At 43.3% G+C, this 19631-nt stretch overlaps 1 protein-coding gene across 2 annotated transcripts in view; it reads left to right on the top strand.

Annotated features, from left to right (window-relative positions):
* The window catches only part of LOC109871922 (probable G-protein coupled receptor 158), a 139911-nt gene that overhangs the window by 91332 nt on the left and 28948 nt on the right, over nucleotides 1-19631 (top strand). For both annotated transcript variants that reach the window (XM_031806537.1, XM_020462952.2), the window contains exons 7-8: nucleotides 5516-5754; nucleotides 15534-15672. In XM_031806537.1, the coding sequence (XP_031662397.1) occupies nucleotides 5516-5754; nucleotides 15534-15672 (378 nt within the window). The remainder of the gene's footprint in view (nucleotides 1-5515; nucleotides 5755-15533; nucleotides 15673-19631) is intronic.

Genomic DNA, 19631 nt, shown 5'->3' with positions numbered 1-19631 from the left:
CTCCACATTGATCTGGTACTGGTACTCCCTGTATATACCTCCACATTGATCTGGTACTCCCTGTATATACCTCCACATTGATCTGGTACTGGTACTCCCTGTATATACCTCCACATTGATCTGGTACTGGTACTCCCTGTATATACCTCCACATTGATCTGGTACTGGTACTCCCTGTATATACCTCCACATTGATCTGGTACTCCCTGTATATACCTCCACATTGATCTGGTACTGGTACTCCCTGTATATACCTCCACATTGATCTGGTACTGGTGCTCCCTGTCTATACCTCCACATTGATCTGGTACTGGTACTCCCTGTATATAGCTCCACATTGATCTGGTACTCCCTGTATATAGCTCCAACTATACTGTAGTTCCATTCTTCTGTATTTAATTGTATTACTCTTGTGTTAGTGTTTCATTTTTATTGATGGGAAGGGCTCGTATAAAACAAGAATTTCACGGTAAAGACTACACCAGTTGTATTCGGGGCATGTGACAAATAAAATGTGATTTGGCCAAATGAGATAACTTCTGCAGTGTTCTGCCTAGAACTTTCTGTCTTTTCTCCCAACGATTTTTCCCAAAGATGCTCCTTAATGAGTTTGCCCTGTAGAGTGCCCTCCAATAAACAGGTTCCTCTCAGAATTGGTCCTGGTTTGCCATTGTTCTATTTTGCTACTTAGTAGTCAAAGTGAGTGGACAGTGGCATAGGTAGCACTTTACATTCTCAATCACTACCTACTGTAGCATAGAGTTCTCTCCACTCTCCTCTGGAAATGACATGGCTTTCATGTTGGCCTTTTTACATTTCACAGAGACAGCAGAGAAACAACTCAATCTGATCAAGTGTGTGTAAGAAATTGTGTGTGTGTGTGTGTGCGTGTATTGTCCACTCCCACTTCAGTTAATATAGTTTTGTGAGTGCAGAAAATAGTGGGCCAAAGGGCAGCCTGCTACTTCCCCTGACAAAATTACAATTTAAGTTACTCGTGGTGTGATGGGCTTGAAACCTAACCTTAGTGTCAGTTCAATATAGGAGAATCCCACACAGATATCAAAGATGAGGCAGGATCAATCATAGTCTGTCCCTCAGAGACCCCAGAGGTTGAAATAGCTCCTTATATCTATGCTAATCTAGACCACACTTCAGAGAACACACTGTTGCTAGCTCTGGCAAGGGTCTTTCAGCAGTAGTATAGGAGAAGTAATAACGGAAGCCGTAACACTGATGAATGCTAGCAGTGGTGCAAGGAATAATGCAGTGTAATGAATGATAGCAGTGGTAGAAGGAATAATGCAGTGTAATGAATGCTAACAGTGGTAGAAGGAATAATGCAGTGTAATGAATGCTAGCAGTGGTAGAAGGAATAATGCAGTGTAATGAATGATAGCAGTGGTAGAAGGAATAATGCAGTGTAATGAATGCTAGCAGTGGTAGAAGGAATAATGCAGTGTAATGAATGCTAACAGTGGTAGAAGGAATAATGCAGTGTAATGAATGCTAACAGTGGTAGAAGATAAAAATGCAGCTAACATTTTACTATTACCTTTATTTAACCAGGCAAGTCAGTTAAGAACAAATTCTTATTTTCAATAACAACCTAGGAACAGTGGGTTAACTGCCTTGCTCAGGGGCAGAACCACATATTTTTACCTTGTCAGTGCGGGGATTTGATCTTGCAACCTTTTGGTTACAAGTCCAACGCTCTAACCACTAGGCTAACCTGCCACCCTTATGGGTGAATAAACTTGGTATAAACTTTACTAATCATCTGTGAATTTTACTAGGTTAATTTAGAGCCTAACAACCTGTTTGTAACAGATACCAGTTGGTTGTAATCTGGTTGCAACAGAGACCAGTTGGTTGTAATCTGGTTATACCAGCCACCAGTTGGTTGTAATCTGGATACATATAACAGACACCAGTTGGTTGTAATCTGGTTATATATAACAGACAGCAGTTGGTTGTAATCTGGTTATATATAACAGACACCAGTTGGTTGTAATCTGGTTATATATAACAGAGACCAGTTGGTTGTAATCTGGTTATAACAGACAGCAGTTGGTTGTAATCTGGTTATATATAACAGACACCAGTTGGTTGTAATCTGGTTATATATAACAGACACCAGTTGGTTGTAATCTGGTTATAACAGCCACCAGTTGGTTGTAATATGGTTATATATAACAGACACCAGTTGGTTGTAATCTGGTTATAACAGAGACCAGTTGGTTGTAATCTGGTTATACCAGCCACCAGTTGGTTGTAATCTGGATATATATAACAGACACCAGTTGGTTGTAATCTGGTTATATATAACAGACACCAGTTGGTTGTAATCTGGTTATATATAACAGAGACCAGTTGGTTGTAATCTAGTTATATATAACAGACACCAGTTGGTTGTAATCTGGTTATAACAGAGACCAGTTGGTTGTAATCTGGTTATACCAGCCACCAGTTGGTTGTAATTTGGATATATATAACAGACACCAGTTGGTTGTAATCTGGTTATATATAACAGAGACCAGTTGGTTGTAATCTAGTTATATATAACAGACACCAGTTGGTTGTAATCTGGTTATAACAGCCACCAGTTGGTTGTAGTCTGGTTATAACAGCCACCCGTTGGTTGTAATCTGGTTATAACAGCCACCAGTTGGTTGTAATATGGTTATATATAACAGACACCAGTTGGTTGTAATCTGGATGTATATAACAGACACCAGTTGGTTGTAATCTGGTTATATATAACAGACACCAGTTGGTTGTAATCTGGATGTATATAACAGACACCAGTTGGTTGTAATCTGGTTATAACAGCCACCAGTTGGTTGTAATATGGTTATATATAACAGACACCAGTTGGTTGTAATCTGGTTATAACAGAGACCAGTTGGTTGTAATCTGGTTATACCAGCCACCAGTTGGTTGTAATTTGGATATATATAACAGACACCAGTTGGTTGTAATCTGGTTATATATAACAGAGACCAGTTGGTTGTAATCTAGTTATATATAACAGACACCAGTTGGTTGTAATCTGGTTATAACAGCCACCAGTTGGTTGTAGTCTGGTTATAACAGCCACCCGTTGGTTGTAATCTGGTTATAACAGCCACCAGTTGGTTGTAATATGGTTATATATAACAGACACCAGTTGGTTGTAATCTGGTTATAACAGAGACCAGTTGGTTGTAATCTGGTTATACCAGCCACCAGTTGGTTGTAATCTGGATATATATAACAGACACCAGTTGGTTGTAATCTGGTTATATATAACAGACACCAGTTGGTTGTAATCTGGTTATATATAACAGAGACCAGTTGGTTGTAATCTAGTTATATATAACAGACACCAGTTGGTTGTAATCTGGTTATAACAGAGACCAGTTGGTTGTAATCTGGTTATACCAGCCACCAGTTGGTTGTAATTTGGATATATATAACAGACACCAGTTGGTTGTAATCTTGTTATATATAACAGAGACCAGTTGGTTGTAATCTAGTTATATATAACAGACACCAGTTGGTTGTAATCTGGTTATAACAGCCACCAGTTGGTTGTAGTCTGGTTATAACAGCCACCCGTTGGTTGTAATCTGGTTATAACAGCCACCAGTTGGTTGTAATATGGTTATATATAACAGACACCAGTTGGTTGTAATCTGGTTATATATAACAGACACCAGTTGGTTGTAATCTGGTTATATATAACAGACACCAGTTGGTTGTAATATGGTTATATATAACAGACACCAGTTGGTTGTAATCTGGTTATATATAACAGACACCAGTTGGTTGTAATCTGGTTATAACAGAGACCAGTTGGTTGTAATCTGGTTATACCAGCCACCAGTTGGTTGTAATTTGGATATATATAACAGACACCAGTTGGTTGTAATCTGGTTATATATAACAGAGACCAGTTGGTTGTAATCTAGTTATATATAACAGACACCAGTTGGTTGTAATCTGGTTATAACAGCCACCAGTTGGTTGTAGTCTGGTTATAACAGCCACCCGTTGGTTGTAATCTGGTTATAACAGCCACCAGTTGGTTGTAATATGGTTATATATAACAGACACCAGTTGGTTGTAATCTGGATGTATATAACAGACACCAGTTGGTTGTAATCTGGTTATATATAACAGACACCAGTTGGTTGTAATCTGGATGTATATAACAGACACCAGTTGGTTGTAATCTGGTTATAACAGCCACCAGTTGGTTGTAATATGGTTATATATAACAGACACCAGTTGGTTGTAATCTGGTTATAACAGAGACCAGTTGGTTGTAATCTGGTTATACCAGCCACCAGTTGGTTGTAATTTGGATATATATAACAGACACCAGTTGGTTGTAATCTGGTTATATATAACAGAGACCAGTTGGTTGTAATCTAGTTATATATAACAGACACCAGTTGGTTGTAATCTGGTTATAACAGCCACCAGTTGGTTGTAGTCTGGTTATAACAGCCACCCGTTGGTTGTAATCTGGTTATAACAGCCACCAGTTGGTTGTAATATGGTTATATATAACAGACACCAGTTGGTTGTAATCTGGTTATAACAGAGACCAGTTGGTTGTAATCTGGTTATACCAGCCACCAGTTGGTTGTAATCTGGATATATATAACAGACACCAGTTGGTTGTAATCTGGTTATATATAACAGACACCAGTTGGTTGTAATCTGGTTATATATAACAGAGACCAGTTGGTTGTAATCTAGTTATATATAACAGACACCAGTTGGTTGTAATCTGGTTATAACAGAGACCAGTTGGTTGTAATCTGGTTATACCAGCCACCAGTTGGTTGTAATTTGGATATATATAACAGACACCAGTTGGTTGTAATCTTGTTATATATAACAGAGACCAGTTGGTTGTAATCTAGTTATATATAACAGACACCAGTTGGTTGTAATCTGGTTATAACAGCCACCAGTTGGTTGTAGTCTGGTTATAACAGCCACCCGTTGGTTGTAATCTGGTTATAACAGCCACCAGTTGGTTGTAATATGGTTATATATAACAGACACCAGTTGGTTGTAATCTGGTTATATATAACAGACACCAGTTGGTTGTAATCTGGTTATATATAACAGACACCAGTTGGTTGTAATATGGTTATATATAACAGACACCAGTTGGTTGTAATCTGGTTATATATAACAGACACCAGTTGGTTGTAATCTGGTTATAACAGAGACCAGTTGGTTGTAATCTGGTTATATATAACAGACAGCAGTTGGTTGTAATCTAGTTATATATAACAGACACCAGTTGGTTGTAATCTAGTTATATATAACAGACACCAGTTGGTTGTAGTCTGGTTATATATAACAGACACCAGTTGGTTGTAGTCTGGTTATATGACGTCTTCTCAACGAGAACCATAAAACCCTAAAATGACACTATTAGATGTCACGTGCCAAATTTGACCTGCTGGGATTTGACAACAGAAACAACCCTTCTCTCTCTTCTCTCCTCCAGGGTGCTGAAGGTGTTCCTGTCCCGTACGGCACAGCGAACACCCTACATCACCAGCTGGCGGGTGCTGCGTCTGCTGGGGGTCATCCTGCTGGTGGTGCTGTGGTTTCTGGTGGCCTGGACCTCGGCCGTGTGTCAGACTCCTGACCGGACGTCGGCCCTCATCGATGTGGGCCTCACCCCCGACGGGCTGCAGTTCAGCATGTGCCTGCTGGACCGCTGGGATTACATGATGGCAGTTGGTGAGTTGTGACGGAAGTGTGGACCTCTTGTCAATACCCCTAGTCAATTACCAAGTGGGCAAACTAGTTGAAATGACATTGTTAAAGCCAAAAAAAAAATGAAATTATCAAATAAAATCAAGCTTTATTTATACAGCACATTTGAGACATGGAACGCAACAGAATGTGCTTCACAGAAAATTTATTATAAAAAAACAATGAAAATGAAAACTGAAATATTTACTACACAACAAATTTAGGAGGATAAAAAACAAAATAATAATAAGAAAAACTGAAAGACTAAAAAGTACCCTAAGGAAAAGCAAGGCTAAAGAGGTGTGTTTTAAGATCTCTTTTAAATATGTCCACAGTTTCAGCCCCCCTCAGGTTCTCTGGCAGAGGGCTGGGGGCATAGTAACTAAAGGCTGCCTCTCCATGCCTCTTGGTCCCCTCAGGTTCTCTGGCAGGCTATTCCAGAGGCTGGGGGCATAGTAACTAAAGGCTGCCTCTCCATGCCTCTTGGTCCCCTCAGGTTCTCTGGCAGAGGGCTGGGGGCATAGTAACTAAAGGCTGCCTCTCCATGCCTCTTGGTCCCCTCAGGTTCTCTGGCAGGCTATTCCAGAGGCTGGGGGCATAGTAACTAAAGGCTGCCTCTCCATGCCTCTTGGTCCCCTCAGGTTCTCTGGCAGAGGCTGGGGGCATAGTAACTAAAGGCTGCCTCTCCATGCCTCTTGGTCCCCTCAGGCACTCTGGCAGAGGGCTGGGGGCATAGTAACTAAAGGCTGCCTCTCCATGCCTCTTGGTCCCCTCAGGTTCTCTGGCAGTCTATTCCAGAGGCTGGGGGCATAGTAACTAAAGGCTGCCTCTCCATGCCTCTTGGTCCCCTCAGGTTCTCTGGCAGTCTATTCCAGAGGCTGGGGGCATAGTAACTAAAGGCTGCCTCTCCATGCCTCTTGGCCCCCTCAGGTTCTCTGGCAGAGGGCTGGGGGCATAGTAACTAAAGGCTGCCTCTCCATGCCTCTTGGTCCCCTCAGGTTCTCTGGCAGAGGGCTGGGGGCATAGTAACTAATGGCTGCCTCTCCATGCCTCTTGGTCCCCTCAGGTTCTCTGGCAGGCTATTCCAGAGGCTGGGGGCATAGTAACTAAAGGCTGCCTCTCCATGCCTCTTGGTCCCCTCAGGTTCTCTGGCAGAGGGCTGGGGGAATAGTAACTAAAGGCTGCCTCTCCATGCCTCTTGGTCCCTCATGTTCTCTGGCAGGCTATTCCAGAGGCTGGGGGCATAGTAACTAAAGGCTGCCTCTCCATGCCTCTTGGTCCCAGGCTTTGGGATAGTTAAAAGGCCAGTGCCAGAGGACCTGAGGGTGCAGTGTACAGTCATTGTTATCATATATGAAATGATAAGTACCTCATGTCACTCGTAAAAAGATGAAGCAATTAGCCTATTAAAATGTTTATCTGACTCCATAAAGATAATTAATATAAACAAGCGTTAGGCAATGAGATGACGTTGACTAGCAAGAATTGGTCTGGGAATTGTCTATATCAAAGACAAATATTTAATTAACATTGTACAATTGATGGATTCACATGCAAGGCATGAATTAAGATACGCATTAAGAAGCATTACAAGTCATTATTCCAAGCAGGACAAAACACGATTAAAGAGATGTTTACTAGGCCAGAGTCCTAGAAGCCTAGTCAATTCTACAAGCATTTTGCTACAAGCAATAACATCTGCTAAATATGTGTATGTGACCAATAACATTTTATTTGATTTGGATTTGATGATGAATTGATCATACAACCTTCCTCCATGACTGGAAACACGATAAGAGAAAGAACAAAGGCATGTAATTCCATTTATAACATCTGACGGTGTAACCTTTCAACCCAAAACCAACCACCATTAACCAGTAAAAAAATACCAAGTTTACAGTAACCTCAACACTTCCTGGCCCAATCTCCACAGGGTGTCAAAGCATTTAAAGGCTTGTGGTGGGGGATGAGACCAATGGAAATAAGACAGAATTCCTGGACCATAAAAACATTTGCATAGAGATCATACATCTACAGTGCCTTTGGAAAATATTCAGACCCGTTGACTTTTTCCACATTTTGTTACGTTAGAGCCTTATTCTAAAATGTATTCAATAAAAACATATCCTCCTCAATCTACACACAATTCTCCAGAATGACAAAGGGAAAACAGGTTTTTAGACATTTTTGCAAATGTATAAAAGAAATAAAACTGAAATACCTTAATTACATAAGAATTCAGACCCCTTGCTATTTTTTATATTTTTTTATTTTACCTTTATTTAACGAGGCAAGTCAGTTAAGAACAAATTTTTATTTACAATGACGGCCTAGGAACAGTGGGTTAACTGCCTGTTCAATGGCAGAACGACAGATTTTGTACCTTGTCAGCTCGGGGATTTGAACTTGCAACCTTTCGGTTACTAGTCCAATGCTCTAACCACTAGGCTACACTGCTATGAGACTCTGAATTTCTCGAAGGTCAGACTCGAAACTCAGGTGCATCCTGTTTCCATTGATCATCCTTGAGATGTATTCTACAACTTGATTGGAGTCCACTTGTGGTAAATTCAATTGATTGGACATGATTTGGAAAGGCACACACCTGTCTATATAAGGTCCCACAGTTGACAATACATGTCAGAGCAAAAACCAAGACATGACGTCGAAGGAATTGTCCATAGAGCTCCGAGACGGGATTGTGTCGAGGCACAGGTCTGGGGAAGGGTACCAGAACTTTTCTGCAGCATTGAAGGTCCCTAAGAACACAGTTGCCTCCATCATTATTAAATAGAAGAAGTTTGTAACCACCAAGACTCTTCCTAGAGCTGGCCACCCAGCCAAACTGAGCAATCTGGGCAGAAGGGCCTGGTCAGAGAGGTGACCAAGAATCTGATGGTCACTCTGACAGAGCTCTAGAGTTCCTCTGTGGAGATGGGAGAAACTTCCAGAAGGACAACCATCTCTGTAGCATGCCACCAATCAGGCCATTATGGTAGAGTGGCCAGACAGAAGCCACTTGTTACGGTTTTCTTCCGTCGAAAGAGAGTCGGAACAAAATGCAGCGTGGTTAATACGATACATGTTTAATGACGAAAATAAACACGAACAATACAAAAACAAGAAACGGAACGTGAAAACCTATACAGCCTATCTGGTAACAGGAACAATCACCCACAAAACACTCAAAGAATATGGCTGCCTAAATATGGTTCCCAATCAGAGACAACGAGAATCACCTGCCTCTGATTGAGAACCGCCTCAGGCAACCATAGACTTTGCTAGAACACCCCACTAAGCCACAATCCCAAAACCTACGAAAAACCCCCATACAAAAGCACAACACAAAATAAACCCATGTCACACCCTGGCCTGACCAAATAAATATAAAAAACACAAAATACTAAGACCAAGGCGTGATACCACTCTTCAGTAAAAGGCACATGACAGCCCGCTTGGAGTTTGCCAAAAGCCATCTAAAGGACTCTCAGACCATGAGAAACAAGATTTTCTGGTCTGATGAAACCAAGATTGAACTCTTTGGCCTGAATGCCAAACGTCACGTCTGGAGGAAATCTGGCACCATCCCTACGGTGAAGCATGGTGGTGGCAGCATCATGCTGTAGGGATGTTTTTCAGCAGCAGGAACTGGAAGACTAGTCAGGACCGAAAGAAAGAAATATGAACAGAGCGATCTATGATGAAAACCTGCTCCAGAGCGCACAACGACTTTAAGCACACAGCCAAGACAACGCAGGAGTGGATTTGGGACAAGTCTCTGAATGTCCTTGAGTGGCCCAGCCAGAGCCAGGACTTGAACCCGATCAAACATCTCTGGAGAGACCTGAAAATAGCTGTGCAGCAACACTCCCCAACCAACCTGACAGAGCTTGAGAGGATCTGCAGAGAAGAATGGGAGAAACTACCCAAATACAGGTGTGCCAAGCTTGTAGCTTCATACCCAAGAAGACTTGAGGCTGTAATGGCTCCCAAAGGTGCTTCAACACAGTACTGAGTAAAGGGTCTGAATACTTGTGTAAATGTGATATATATTATATTTTTTTATATACATTTGCAAAGATGTCTAAAAACAATTTTTTCTTTGTCATTATGGGGTCTTTTGTGTGTAGATTGATGAGGAAAACATTTTATAAATCCATTTTAGACTGTAGGCTGTAACGTAACAAAATGTGGAAAAAGTCAAGTGGTCTGAATACTTCCCGAATGCATTGTACTGTAGCATCAGAGTTATTCTCAGGGAACAAGTTTCAGATAAGAGCTGAGAGCTGAAGAATCTACTTTTCTTCAGAAGGGGTTTCACCATATCAGTTTTTCATGCCTGTGAACAGGGAGAGATTAACAATAGCTTGCAGTTCTTCAGATATGCTATTAAAAACTTTTTTGAAGAAGGTGGGGGAGATAAACCTGCCTTCTCGATTTGAAGTTGTGATATCACTTTCCTATCACTTTCAGTCAGGCAGGTACAGGGCAGGCAGAAAGGTCAGAACTGGGAAGACTAGAACACAGGAAACATGGGAACATGCTGGTAGGACTTGACAAGACAAACTGGCCACAGACAAACACACAGGGGATAATGGGGAAGATGGGAGACACCTGGTGGGGGTGGAAACAAGCACAAAGACAGGTGAAACAGATCAGGGTGTGATACTAACAGAAAAATGGGTCTGTTCCTTATAGTTCTCATCTAACTAACCATGTATAGGTTTATTCCAAGTTCCATTCTTTATTTAACTTGTCAAGTCAGTTAAGAAAAAAATCTTATTTTCAATGATGGCCTAAGAACAGTGGGTTCACTGCCTTGTTCAGGGGAAGAACAACAGATGTTTACCTTGTCAGCTCAGGGATTTGATCCAGCAACCTTTCGGTTACTAGTCCAAAGCTCTAACCACTAGGCTACCTGCCGACCCTTGAATAATGTTAGTTTAAACATAGTTACACCCCACACCTTTGCCTGCTGTTCTTTTGATTTCAGCGTGTGGTTTTTGAGTTGTGGTAGTTTGAACAGCGCGTATCCCGCCCTAATCGATGAGTGATTTATTGCCACTTGACAAAACAACAGTGTTTAAAATGTCTCTAAGTTTATAAAAATAAGATAAGATACTTTTTTTTTTTTAAATACAAGTAAAATGATGTGTAGATAGCAAATGTTTTGGTTTTCAATATATCACAAAACAGTTTCTGTATATTGGTTATTGATTTGGACACTTTAAAACTGAGTTTTGACATTGGGCTATTTATCAATGTCTTGCCAACAGGAAGCAGCTACAGCGTAATTTTCAACTTAAGTTTAGCTATCATTTCCAATGGTATTGTACTTGATCAGGTAAAAACTGCTGAATGAGTCCAAAAATGTGCTGTGATTTGATTTATTTTGATCATATACCAGGAATCACCAAGACGGGTTTGCCCTGTACTCATCAGACTAGGCCATAATTTTTAATGTGTATATATATATATATATTTTATGTATAATGTGTATATTTGTATCATGCAGGGCACATTTCAAAAAGAGACCTAGGTCTAAATATGTCTTCCCTGGTAATACAAACGTAAAATAAAAATAATATCATCTCCACTGCTGCTGCTATTGTTGTTGTGTTGTTGTTGTTGTTTGTTTCATCATTCCTGATGCCAGATTATCAGTGGAAACTCAAATGGACTCTAATCAGTCTAAATAACCAGTTAAAATAGGAGAAATGCCGAGCCTCTTCTAGAGTGGAATGTGACAGGCAGCTGAGGATCAGGACCTATCATCTAATCCCTGTTTAAGTGGATGGATCTCTGAGAGGCGGTGAGCTCTGCTCTGTCTGAGGACCCTGAGAGAGATATGGACAGCGATGCGGAGAGTTTTTTCAACGAGGAAAAATGGAAAGGGAAACAAGGGAGGGGGAGGACAGCTCAGGGAAAGGAGGAGGGAGGACAGCTCAAGTAAAGGAGGGGGAGGACAGCTCAGGTAAAGGGGGGGAGAACAGCTCAGGTAAAGGGGGGGGACAGCTCAGGTAAAGGGGGGAGACAGCTCAGGTAAAGGGGGGGGGACAGCTCAGGTAAAGGAGGGGGAGGACAGCTCAGGTAAAGGGGGGGAGGACAGCTCAGGTAAAGGGGGGGGGACAGCTCAGGTAAAGGGGGGGGGACAGCTCAGGTAAAGGGGGGGGGCAGCTCAGGTAAAGGAGGGGGAGGACAGCTCAGGTAAAGGAGGGGGAGGACAGCTCAGGTAAAGGGGGGGAGGACAGCTCAGGTAAAGGGGGGGGACAGCTCAGGTAAAGGGGGGGGGGGGGGCAGCTCAGGTAAAGGTGGGGGAGGACAGCTCAGGTAAAGGAGGGGGAGGACAGCTCAGGTAAAGGAGGGAGGAGGACAGCTCAGGTAAAGGAGGGGGAGGACAGCTCAAGTAAAGGAGGGAGGAGGACAGCTCAGGTAAAGGAGGGGGAGGACAGCTCAGGTAAAGGGGGGGGACAGCTCAGGTAAAGGAGGGGGGAGGACAGCTCAGGTAAAGGAGGGAGGAGGACAGCTCAGGTAAAAGAGGGGGAGGACAGCTCAGGTAAAGGAGGGAGGAGGACAGCTCAGGTAAAGGAGGGAGGAGGACAGCTCAGGTAAAGGAGGGAGGAGGACAGCTCAGGTAAAGGAGGGGGAGGACAGCTCAGGTAAAGGAGGGAGGAGGACAGCTCAGGTAAAGGAGGGGGAGGACAGCTCAAGTAAAGGAGGGAGGAGGACAGCTCAGGTAAAGGAGGGAGGAGGACAGCTCAGGTAAAGGAGGGGGGAGGACAGCTCAGGTAAAGGAGGGGGGAGGACAGCTCAGGTAAAGGAGGGGGGAGGACAGCTCCGGTAAAGGAGGGAGGAGGACAGCTCAGGTAAAGGAGGGAGGAGGACAGCTCAGGTAAAGGAGGGAGGAGGACAGCTCAGGTAAAGGAGGGACGAGGACAGCTCAGGTAAAGGAGGGACGAGGACAGCTCAGGTAAAGGAGGGAGGAGGACAGCTCAGGTAAAGGAGGGGGGAGGACAGCTCAGATAAAGGAGGGAGGAGGACAGCTCAGGTAAAGGAGGGAGGAGGACAGCTCAGGTAAAGGAGGGGGAGGACAGCACAAGGAAAAGAAGAAAGGAAGGCCAGCTCAGGTCGCTGTTGACATAAGGCATAATAAGAACATTGTACATCTTCGCAGGGAAGTCAGAGACAGCTAGTGAACCTGTACATATACATGGTGGAGAGGTCGGTCTGCGGTGCAGGATAGGTGATGGCAGTGTGGGTTGGGAGTAGGCTGAAGGGCGATACCCACTCATCTAAGGTGCTATCAGGTTTTAAAAAACAGTTTTATTTGGGGCTCTATAATAATTATATGAATTATTTTGTAGTTAATAAAAAAAAGTGTTGATCATGTCTGTGTCAGTTCAAATGAATTATCCCTCCTACCAGCATTTACAAACAGCTCACCATGCATACTGGTTAAATACTAAGTATCTTATAATAAGTCGTCGTGATTTATGAATATTCATGAATAATAATACACTCTAATCACTATTTATAAATTATAATCTGCAATCCGACATGATTCCCATGTTGTCTTTGGTGTTAATTATTGAAGGAATTTAAATCAGGCTTGCAGTTATGGGCTCCAAACTAACAGTGAGTCAGACAACGGGGTGCAGTTCTGAGAACAGTTCTGAGAACATGGAATAAAGGAAACATGAGACTGCCTTACAGTTTTCAGAACAGTTCTTGGAAAAGGAATGTAAATTAGGGTCAATGTTATGGGTTCCTGAGTAACGGTGAGTCAGACAGTCGACAGTTCTGAAAACTGGGGCATGCAGTTTTGCAACAGAAAACCGTAAGTCCAAGTAGTCCCTCCCTGTTTCAGTACGTTTTCTTCCATTTGGTGTCGAATGAATATGATCTATTTCTGAGAACGTAGAATAAAGGAGAGAGGAGAGACACGGACTACTGTACAGTTCTGAGAACAGTTTTTAGAAAGGAATGTAAATTAGTGTCACAGTTATGCACTCCCAAATAACATTAAGTCAGACAACAGAGAGCAGTTCTGAGAACAGTTCTGAGAACATAGAATAAAGGAGAGATGAGAGACTTGGACTGCCTTACAGTCTGCTAATCCCCAGCGACCTTGGAACACTAGAGAGGATCCCTCTCCAGCAGGAGATCTGTCAACAAGGTGGTGGGCTGGTAATCAGCAGATTTGTCAACAAGGCAGTGGGCTGGTAATCAGCAGATTTGTCAACAAGGTGGTGGGCTGGTAATCAGCAGATTTGTCAACAAGGCAGTGGGCTGGTAATCAGCAGATTTGTCAACAAGGTGGTGGGCTGGTAATCAGCAGATCTGTCAACAAGGTGGTGGACTGGTAATCAGCAGATTTGTCAACAAGGCAGTGGGCTGGCAATCAGCAGATTTGGCAACAAGGCAGTGGGTTGGCAGTTAGCAGATCTGTCAACAAGGCAGTGGGCTGGCAATCAGCAGATTTGGCAACAAGGCAGTGGGTTGGCAATCAGCAGATCTGGCAACAAGGCAGTGGGCTGGCAATCAGCAGATTTGGCAACAAGGCAGTGGGCTGGCAATCAGCAGATTTGGCAACAAGGCAGTGGGCTGGCAATCAGCAGATTTGGCAACAAGGCAGTGGGCTGGCAATCAGCAGATTTGGCAACAAGGCAGTGGGTTGGCAGTCAAGCTGTGGGAAATCAATGTTGGCAGAAAGGGAACTCTCCTTAGCAAATGTCAGTGGCTAGTAACTACATGATGTGCAGCCATCAACACTTTGTGCATCAAACGACAGGCGGAGGGCCGTACATTTGGCCACTTGTCCCCCAGTGAATTGTGCCTTTTGAAAGGTGTGTGAGTGGAGATTAGTGATGTGAGGCCAGTATACTTCCCAATGGTGAGAGAGGTCTCATTTTGGCCGACTGAATTTTCTTTTGTAACTTTGTTTGAAATTAAAACAAAATAAACTTGAGGGAAGGATTTTTAGAGTGTGTCTCTCGTTTTCAATGCCATTGACACTTCTGATTGATTCATTATTTATACAATTACAGTGAATGTTTAACAGGTATAACAGGTCAAAAATTCGAAGGCTGCTTCGTTAAAAATGGAATCGTTTTTCATATTCTTTGAAGGGTCTAGAAAAAAAGCATGAGCTGGCGCACACACAAACATTTTGCGGAGGAACCGAATTTGCTCCCAACAATCCAATAGGCAAACCCAACAATACAATGGGCAAACGCAACAATCCAATAGGCAAATGCAACAATCCAATGGGCAAACGCAACAATACAATGTGCAAACCCAACAATCCAATGTGCAAACCCAACAATACAATGGGCAAACCCAACAATACAATGTGCAAACCCAACAATACAATGTGTAAACCCAACAATCCAATGGGCAAACCCAACAATACAATAGGCCAACGTTTCCGCAAAGCAGTGCCCTCTCCCGGAGTGCACACTGCATATTCTTTGAAGGCAACATGAGGACACCCTTGAATTGTATTGCTGCCATTTTGTACCAACCAAAGCAACAATGGTTGCCGTAAATAATACAGAACTTCCAGAATCTAATTTCAGTCAGCAGTCATTGTTTGTTGTATACAGTATATACTGTATCTCTGCTATTTCTTTGTGAGAGTTAAGGACATTTAGAGTTAAGGACATTTAGATTGAAGGACATTTTGAGTTAAGGGCATTTAGAGTTATTTTATAGTTAAGGACACTGGTCTAACCCACCTGTATTGTTGACCTCTCCTTATCTAGCCGAGTTCCTGTTTCTTCTGTGGGGAGTGTACCTATGCTATGCTGTCCGGACCGTACCGTCAGCCTTCCATGAACCACGCTACATGACTGTTGCCATATACAATGAACTCCTCATATCGGCAGTGTTCCACACCATTAGGTAAGTAATATGGTCACCTTGCACAGTCTTCACATTTAGCTGCCATAAAATGTAATCTATCAAGAGACCAGGATATCAGCGATCACTGCCTCATTGCCTGTATCCGCTACGGAGCCGCAGTCAAACGACCACCCCTCATCACTGTCAAACGCTCCCTAAAACACTTCTGTGAGCAGGCCTTTCTAATCGACCTGGCCCGGGTATCCTGGAAGGACATTGACCTCATCCCGTCAGTTGAGGATGCCTGGTCATTCTTTAAAAGTAACTTCCTCACCATTTTAGATAAGCATGCTCCGTTCAAAAAATGCAGAACTAAGAACAGATACAGCCCTTGGTTCACTCCAGACCTGACTGCCCTCGACCAGCACAAAAATATCCTGTGGCGGACTGCAATAGCATCGAATAGTCCCCGCGATATGCAACTGTTCAGGGAAGTCAGGAACCAATACACGCAGTCAGTCAGGAAAGCTAAGGCCAGCTTCTTCAGGCAGAAGTTTGCATCCTGTAGCTCCAACTCCAAAAAGTTCTGGGACACTGTGAAGTCCATGGAGAACAAGAGCACCTCCTCCCAGCAGCCCACTGCACTGAGGCTAGGTAACACGGTCACCACCGATAAATCCATGATTATCGAAAACTTCAACAAGCATTTCTCAACAGCTAGCCATGCCTTCCGCCTGGCTACTCCAACCTCAGCCAACAGCTCCCCCCCCCCCCCCCCCCCCCCCGCAGCTACTCGCCCAAGCCTCTCCAGGTTCTCCTTTACCCAAATCCAGATAGCAGATGTTCTGAAAGAGCTGCAAAACCTGGACCCGTACAAATCAGCTGAGCTTGACAATCTGGACCCTCTATTTCTGAAACTATCCGCCGCCATTGTCGCAACCCCTATTACCAGCCTGTTCAACCTCTCTTTCATATCGTCTGAGATCCCCAAGGATTGGAAAGCTGCCGCAGTCATCCCCCTCCTCAAAGGGGGAGACTCCCTGGACCCAAACTGTTACAGACCTATATCCATCCTGCCCTGCCTATCTAAGGTCTTTGAAAGCCAAGTCAACAAACAGGTCACTGACCATCTCGAATCCCACCGTACCTTCTCCGCTGTGCAATCAGGTTTCCGAGCCGGTCACGGGTGCACCTCAGCCACGCTCAAGGTACTAAACGATATCATAACCGCCATCGATAAAAGACAGTACTGTGCAGCCGTCTTCATCGACCTTGCCAAGGTTTTCGACTCTGTCAATCACCATATTCTTATCGTCAGACTCAGTAGCCTCGGTTTTTCGGATGACTGCCTTGCCTGGTTCACCAATTACTTTGCAGACAGAGTTCAGTGTGTCAAATCGGAGGGCATGCTGTCCGGTCCTCTGGCAGTCTCTGTGGGGGTGCCACAGGGTTCAATCCTCGGGCCGACTCTTTTCTCTGTATATATCAATGATGTTGCTCTTGCTGCGGGCGATTCCCTGATCCACCTCTACGCAGACGACACCATTCTATATACTTCCGGCCCGTCCTTGGACACTGTGCTATCTAACCTCCAAACGAGTTTCAATGCCATACAACACTCCTTCCGTGGCCTCCAACTGCTCTTAAACGCTAGTAAAACCAAATGCATGCTTTTCAACCGTTCGCTGCCTGCACCCGCACACCCGACCAGCATCACCACCCTGGATGGTTCCGACCTTGAATATGTGGACATCTATAAGTACCTAGGTGTCTGGCTAGACTGTAAACTCTCCTTCCAGACTCATATCAAACATCTCCAATCGAAAATCAAATCAAGAATCGGCTTTCTATTCCGCAACAAAGCCTCCTTCACTCAAGCCGCCAAACTTACCCTAGTAAAACTGACTATCCTACCGATCCTCGACTTCGGCGATGTCATCTACAAAATGGCTTCCAACACTCTACTCAGCAAACTGGATGCAGTTTATCACAGTGCCATCCGTTTTGTCACTAAAGCACCTTATACCACCCACCACTGTGACTTGTATGCTCTAGTCGGCTGGCCCTCACTACATATTCGTCGCCAGACCCACTGGCTCCAGGTCATCTACAAGTCCATGCTAGGTAAAGCTCCGCCTTTTCTCAGTTCACTGGTCACGATGGCAACACCCATCCGTAGCACGCGCTCCAGCAGGTGTATCTCACCGATCATACCTAAAGCCAACACCTCATTTGGCCGCCTTTCGTTCCAGTTCTCTGCTGCCTGTGACTGGAACGAATTGCAAAAATCGCTGAAGTTGGAGACTTTTATCTCCCTCACCAACTTCAAACATCTGCTATCTGAGCAGTTAACCGATCGCTGCAGCTGTACATAGTCTATCGGTAAATAGCCCACCCATTTTTACCTACCTCATCCCCATACTGTTTTTATTTATTTACTTTTCTGCTCTTTTGCACACCAATATCTCTACCTGTACATGACCATCTGATCATTTATCACTCCAGTGTTATTAATCTGCAAAATTGTAATTATTCGCCTACTTGTTAATTGTTTACTCCATGTGTAACTCTGTGTTGTCTGTTCACACTGCTATGCTTTATCTTGGCCAGGTCGCAGTTGCAAATGAGAACTTGTTCTCAACTAGCCTACCTGGTTAAAAAAGGTGTTCTCAACTAGCCTACCTGGTTAAATAAAGGTGTTCTCAACTAGCCTACCTGGTTAAATAAAGGTGTTCTCAACTAGCCTACCTGGTTAAATAAAGGTGTTCTCAACTAGCCTACCTGGTTAAATAAAGGTGTTCTCAACTAGCCTACCTGGTTAAATAAAGGTGTTCTCAACTAGCCTACCTGGTTAAATAAAGGTGTTCTCAACTAGCCTACCTGGTTAAATAAAGGTGTTCTCAACTAGCCTACCTGGTTAAATAAAGGTGTTCTCAACTAGCCTACCTGGTTAAATAAAGGTGTTCTCAACTAGCCTACCCTGGTTAAATAAAGGTGTTCTCAACTAGCTACCTGGTTAAATAAAGGTGTTCTCAACCTAGCCTACCTGGTTAAATAAAGGTGTTCTCAACTAGCCTACCTGGTTAAATAAAGGTGTTCTCAACTAGCCTACCTGGTTTAAATAAGGTGTTCTCAACTAGCCTACCTGGTTAAATAAAGGTGTTCTCAACTAGCCTACCTGGTTAAATAAAGGTGTTCTCAACTAGCCTACCTGGTTAAATAAAGGTGTTCTCAAACTAGCCTACCTGGTTAAATAAAGGTGTTCTCCAACTAGCCTACCTGGTTAAATAAAGGTGTTCTCAACTAGCCTACCTGGTTAAATAAAGGTGTTCTCACTAGCCTACCTGGTTAAATAAAGGTTGTTCCATACCGGTTAGGGGTTCTCAACTAGGCCTACCTGGTTAAATAAAGGTCATGTTCTCAAACTAGCCTACCTGGGTAAATAAAGGTGTTCTCAACTAGCCTACACTGGTTAATAAGTGTTCTCAACTAGCCTACCCTGGTAAATAAAGGTGTTCTTCACTAGCCTACCTGGTTAAATAAAGGTGTCTCAACTAGCCCTACCTGGTTAAATAAAGGTGTTCCTATCAACCGGTTACCGGTTCTCAGCCTACTGGTTAAATAAAGGTGTTCCTCAACTAGCCTAACCTGGTAACTAAGAGTGTTCTCAAACATAGCCTACCCTGGTTAAATAAAGGTGTCCTCAACTAGCCTACCTGGTAAATAAAAGGTGTTCTCAACTAGCCTACCTGGTTAAATAAAGGGTGCTCTCAACTAGCCTACCTGGTTAAATAAAGGTGTTCTCAACTAGCCTACCTGGTTAAATAAAGGTGTTCTCAACTAGCCTACCTGGTTAAATAAAGGTGTTCTCAACTAGCCTACCTGGTTAAATAAAGGTGTTCTCAACTAGCCTACCTGGTTAAATAAAGGTGCTCTCAACTAGCCTACCTGGTTAAATAAAGGTGTTCTCAACTAGCCAACCTGGTAAATAAAGGTGTTCTCAACTAGCCTACCTGGTT

Source organism: Oncorhynchus kisutch, linkage group LG27, assembly GCF_002021735.2.
Source record: "Oncorhynchus kisutch isolate 150728-3 linkage group LG27, Okis_V2, whole genome shotgun sequence".
In the NCBI taxonomy this organism is placed as follows: domain Eukaryota; kingdom Metazoa; phylum Chordata; class Actinopteri; order Salmoniformes; family Salmonidae; genus Oncorhynchus; species Oncorhynchus kisutch.
Note: the sequence above shows the minus strand (reverse complement) of the source record. Positions and strands in the feature narration are given on the sequence as shown.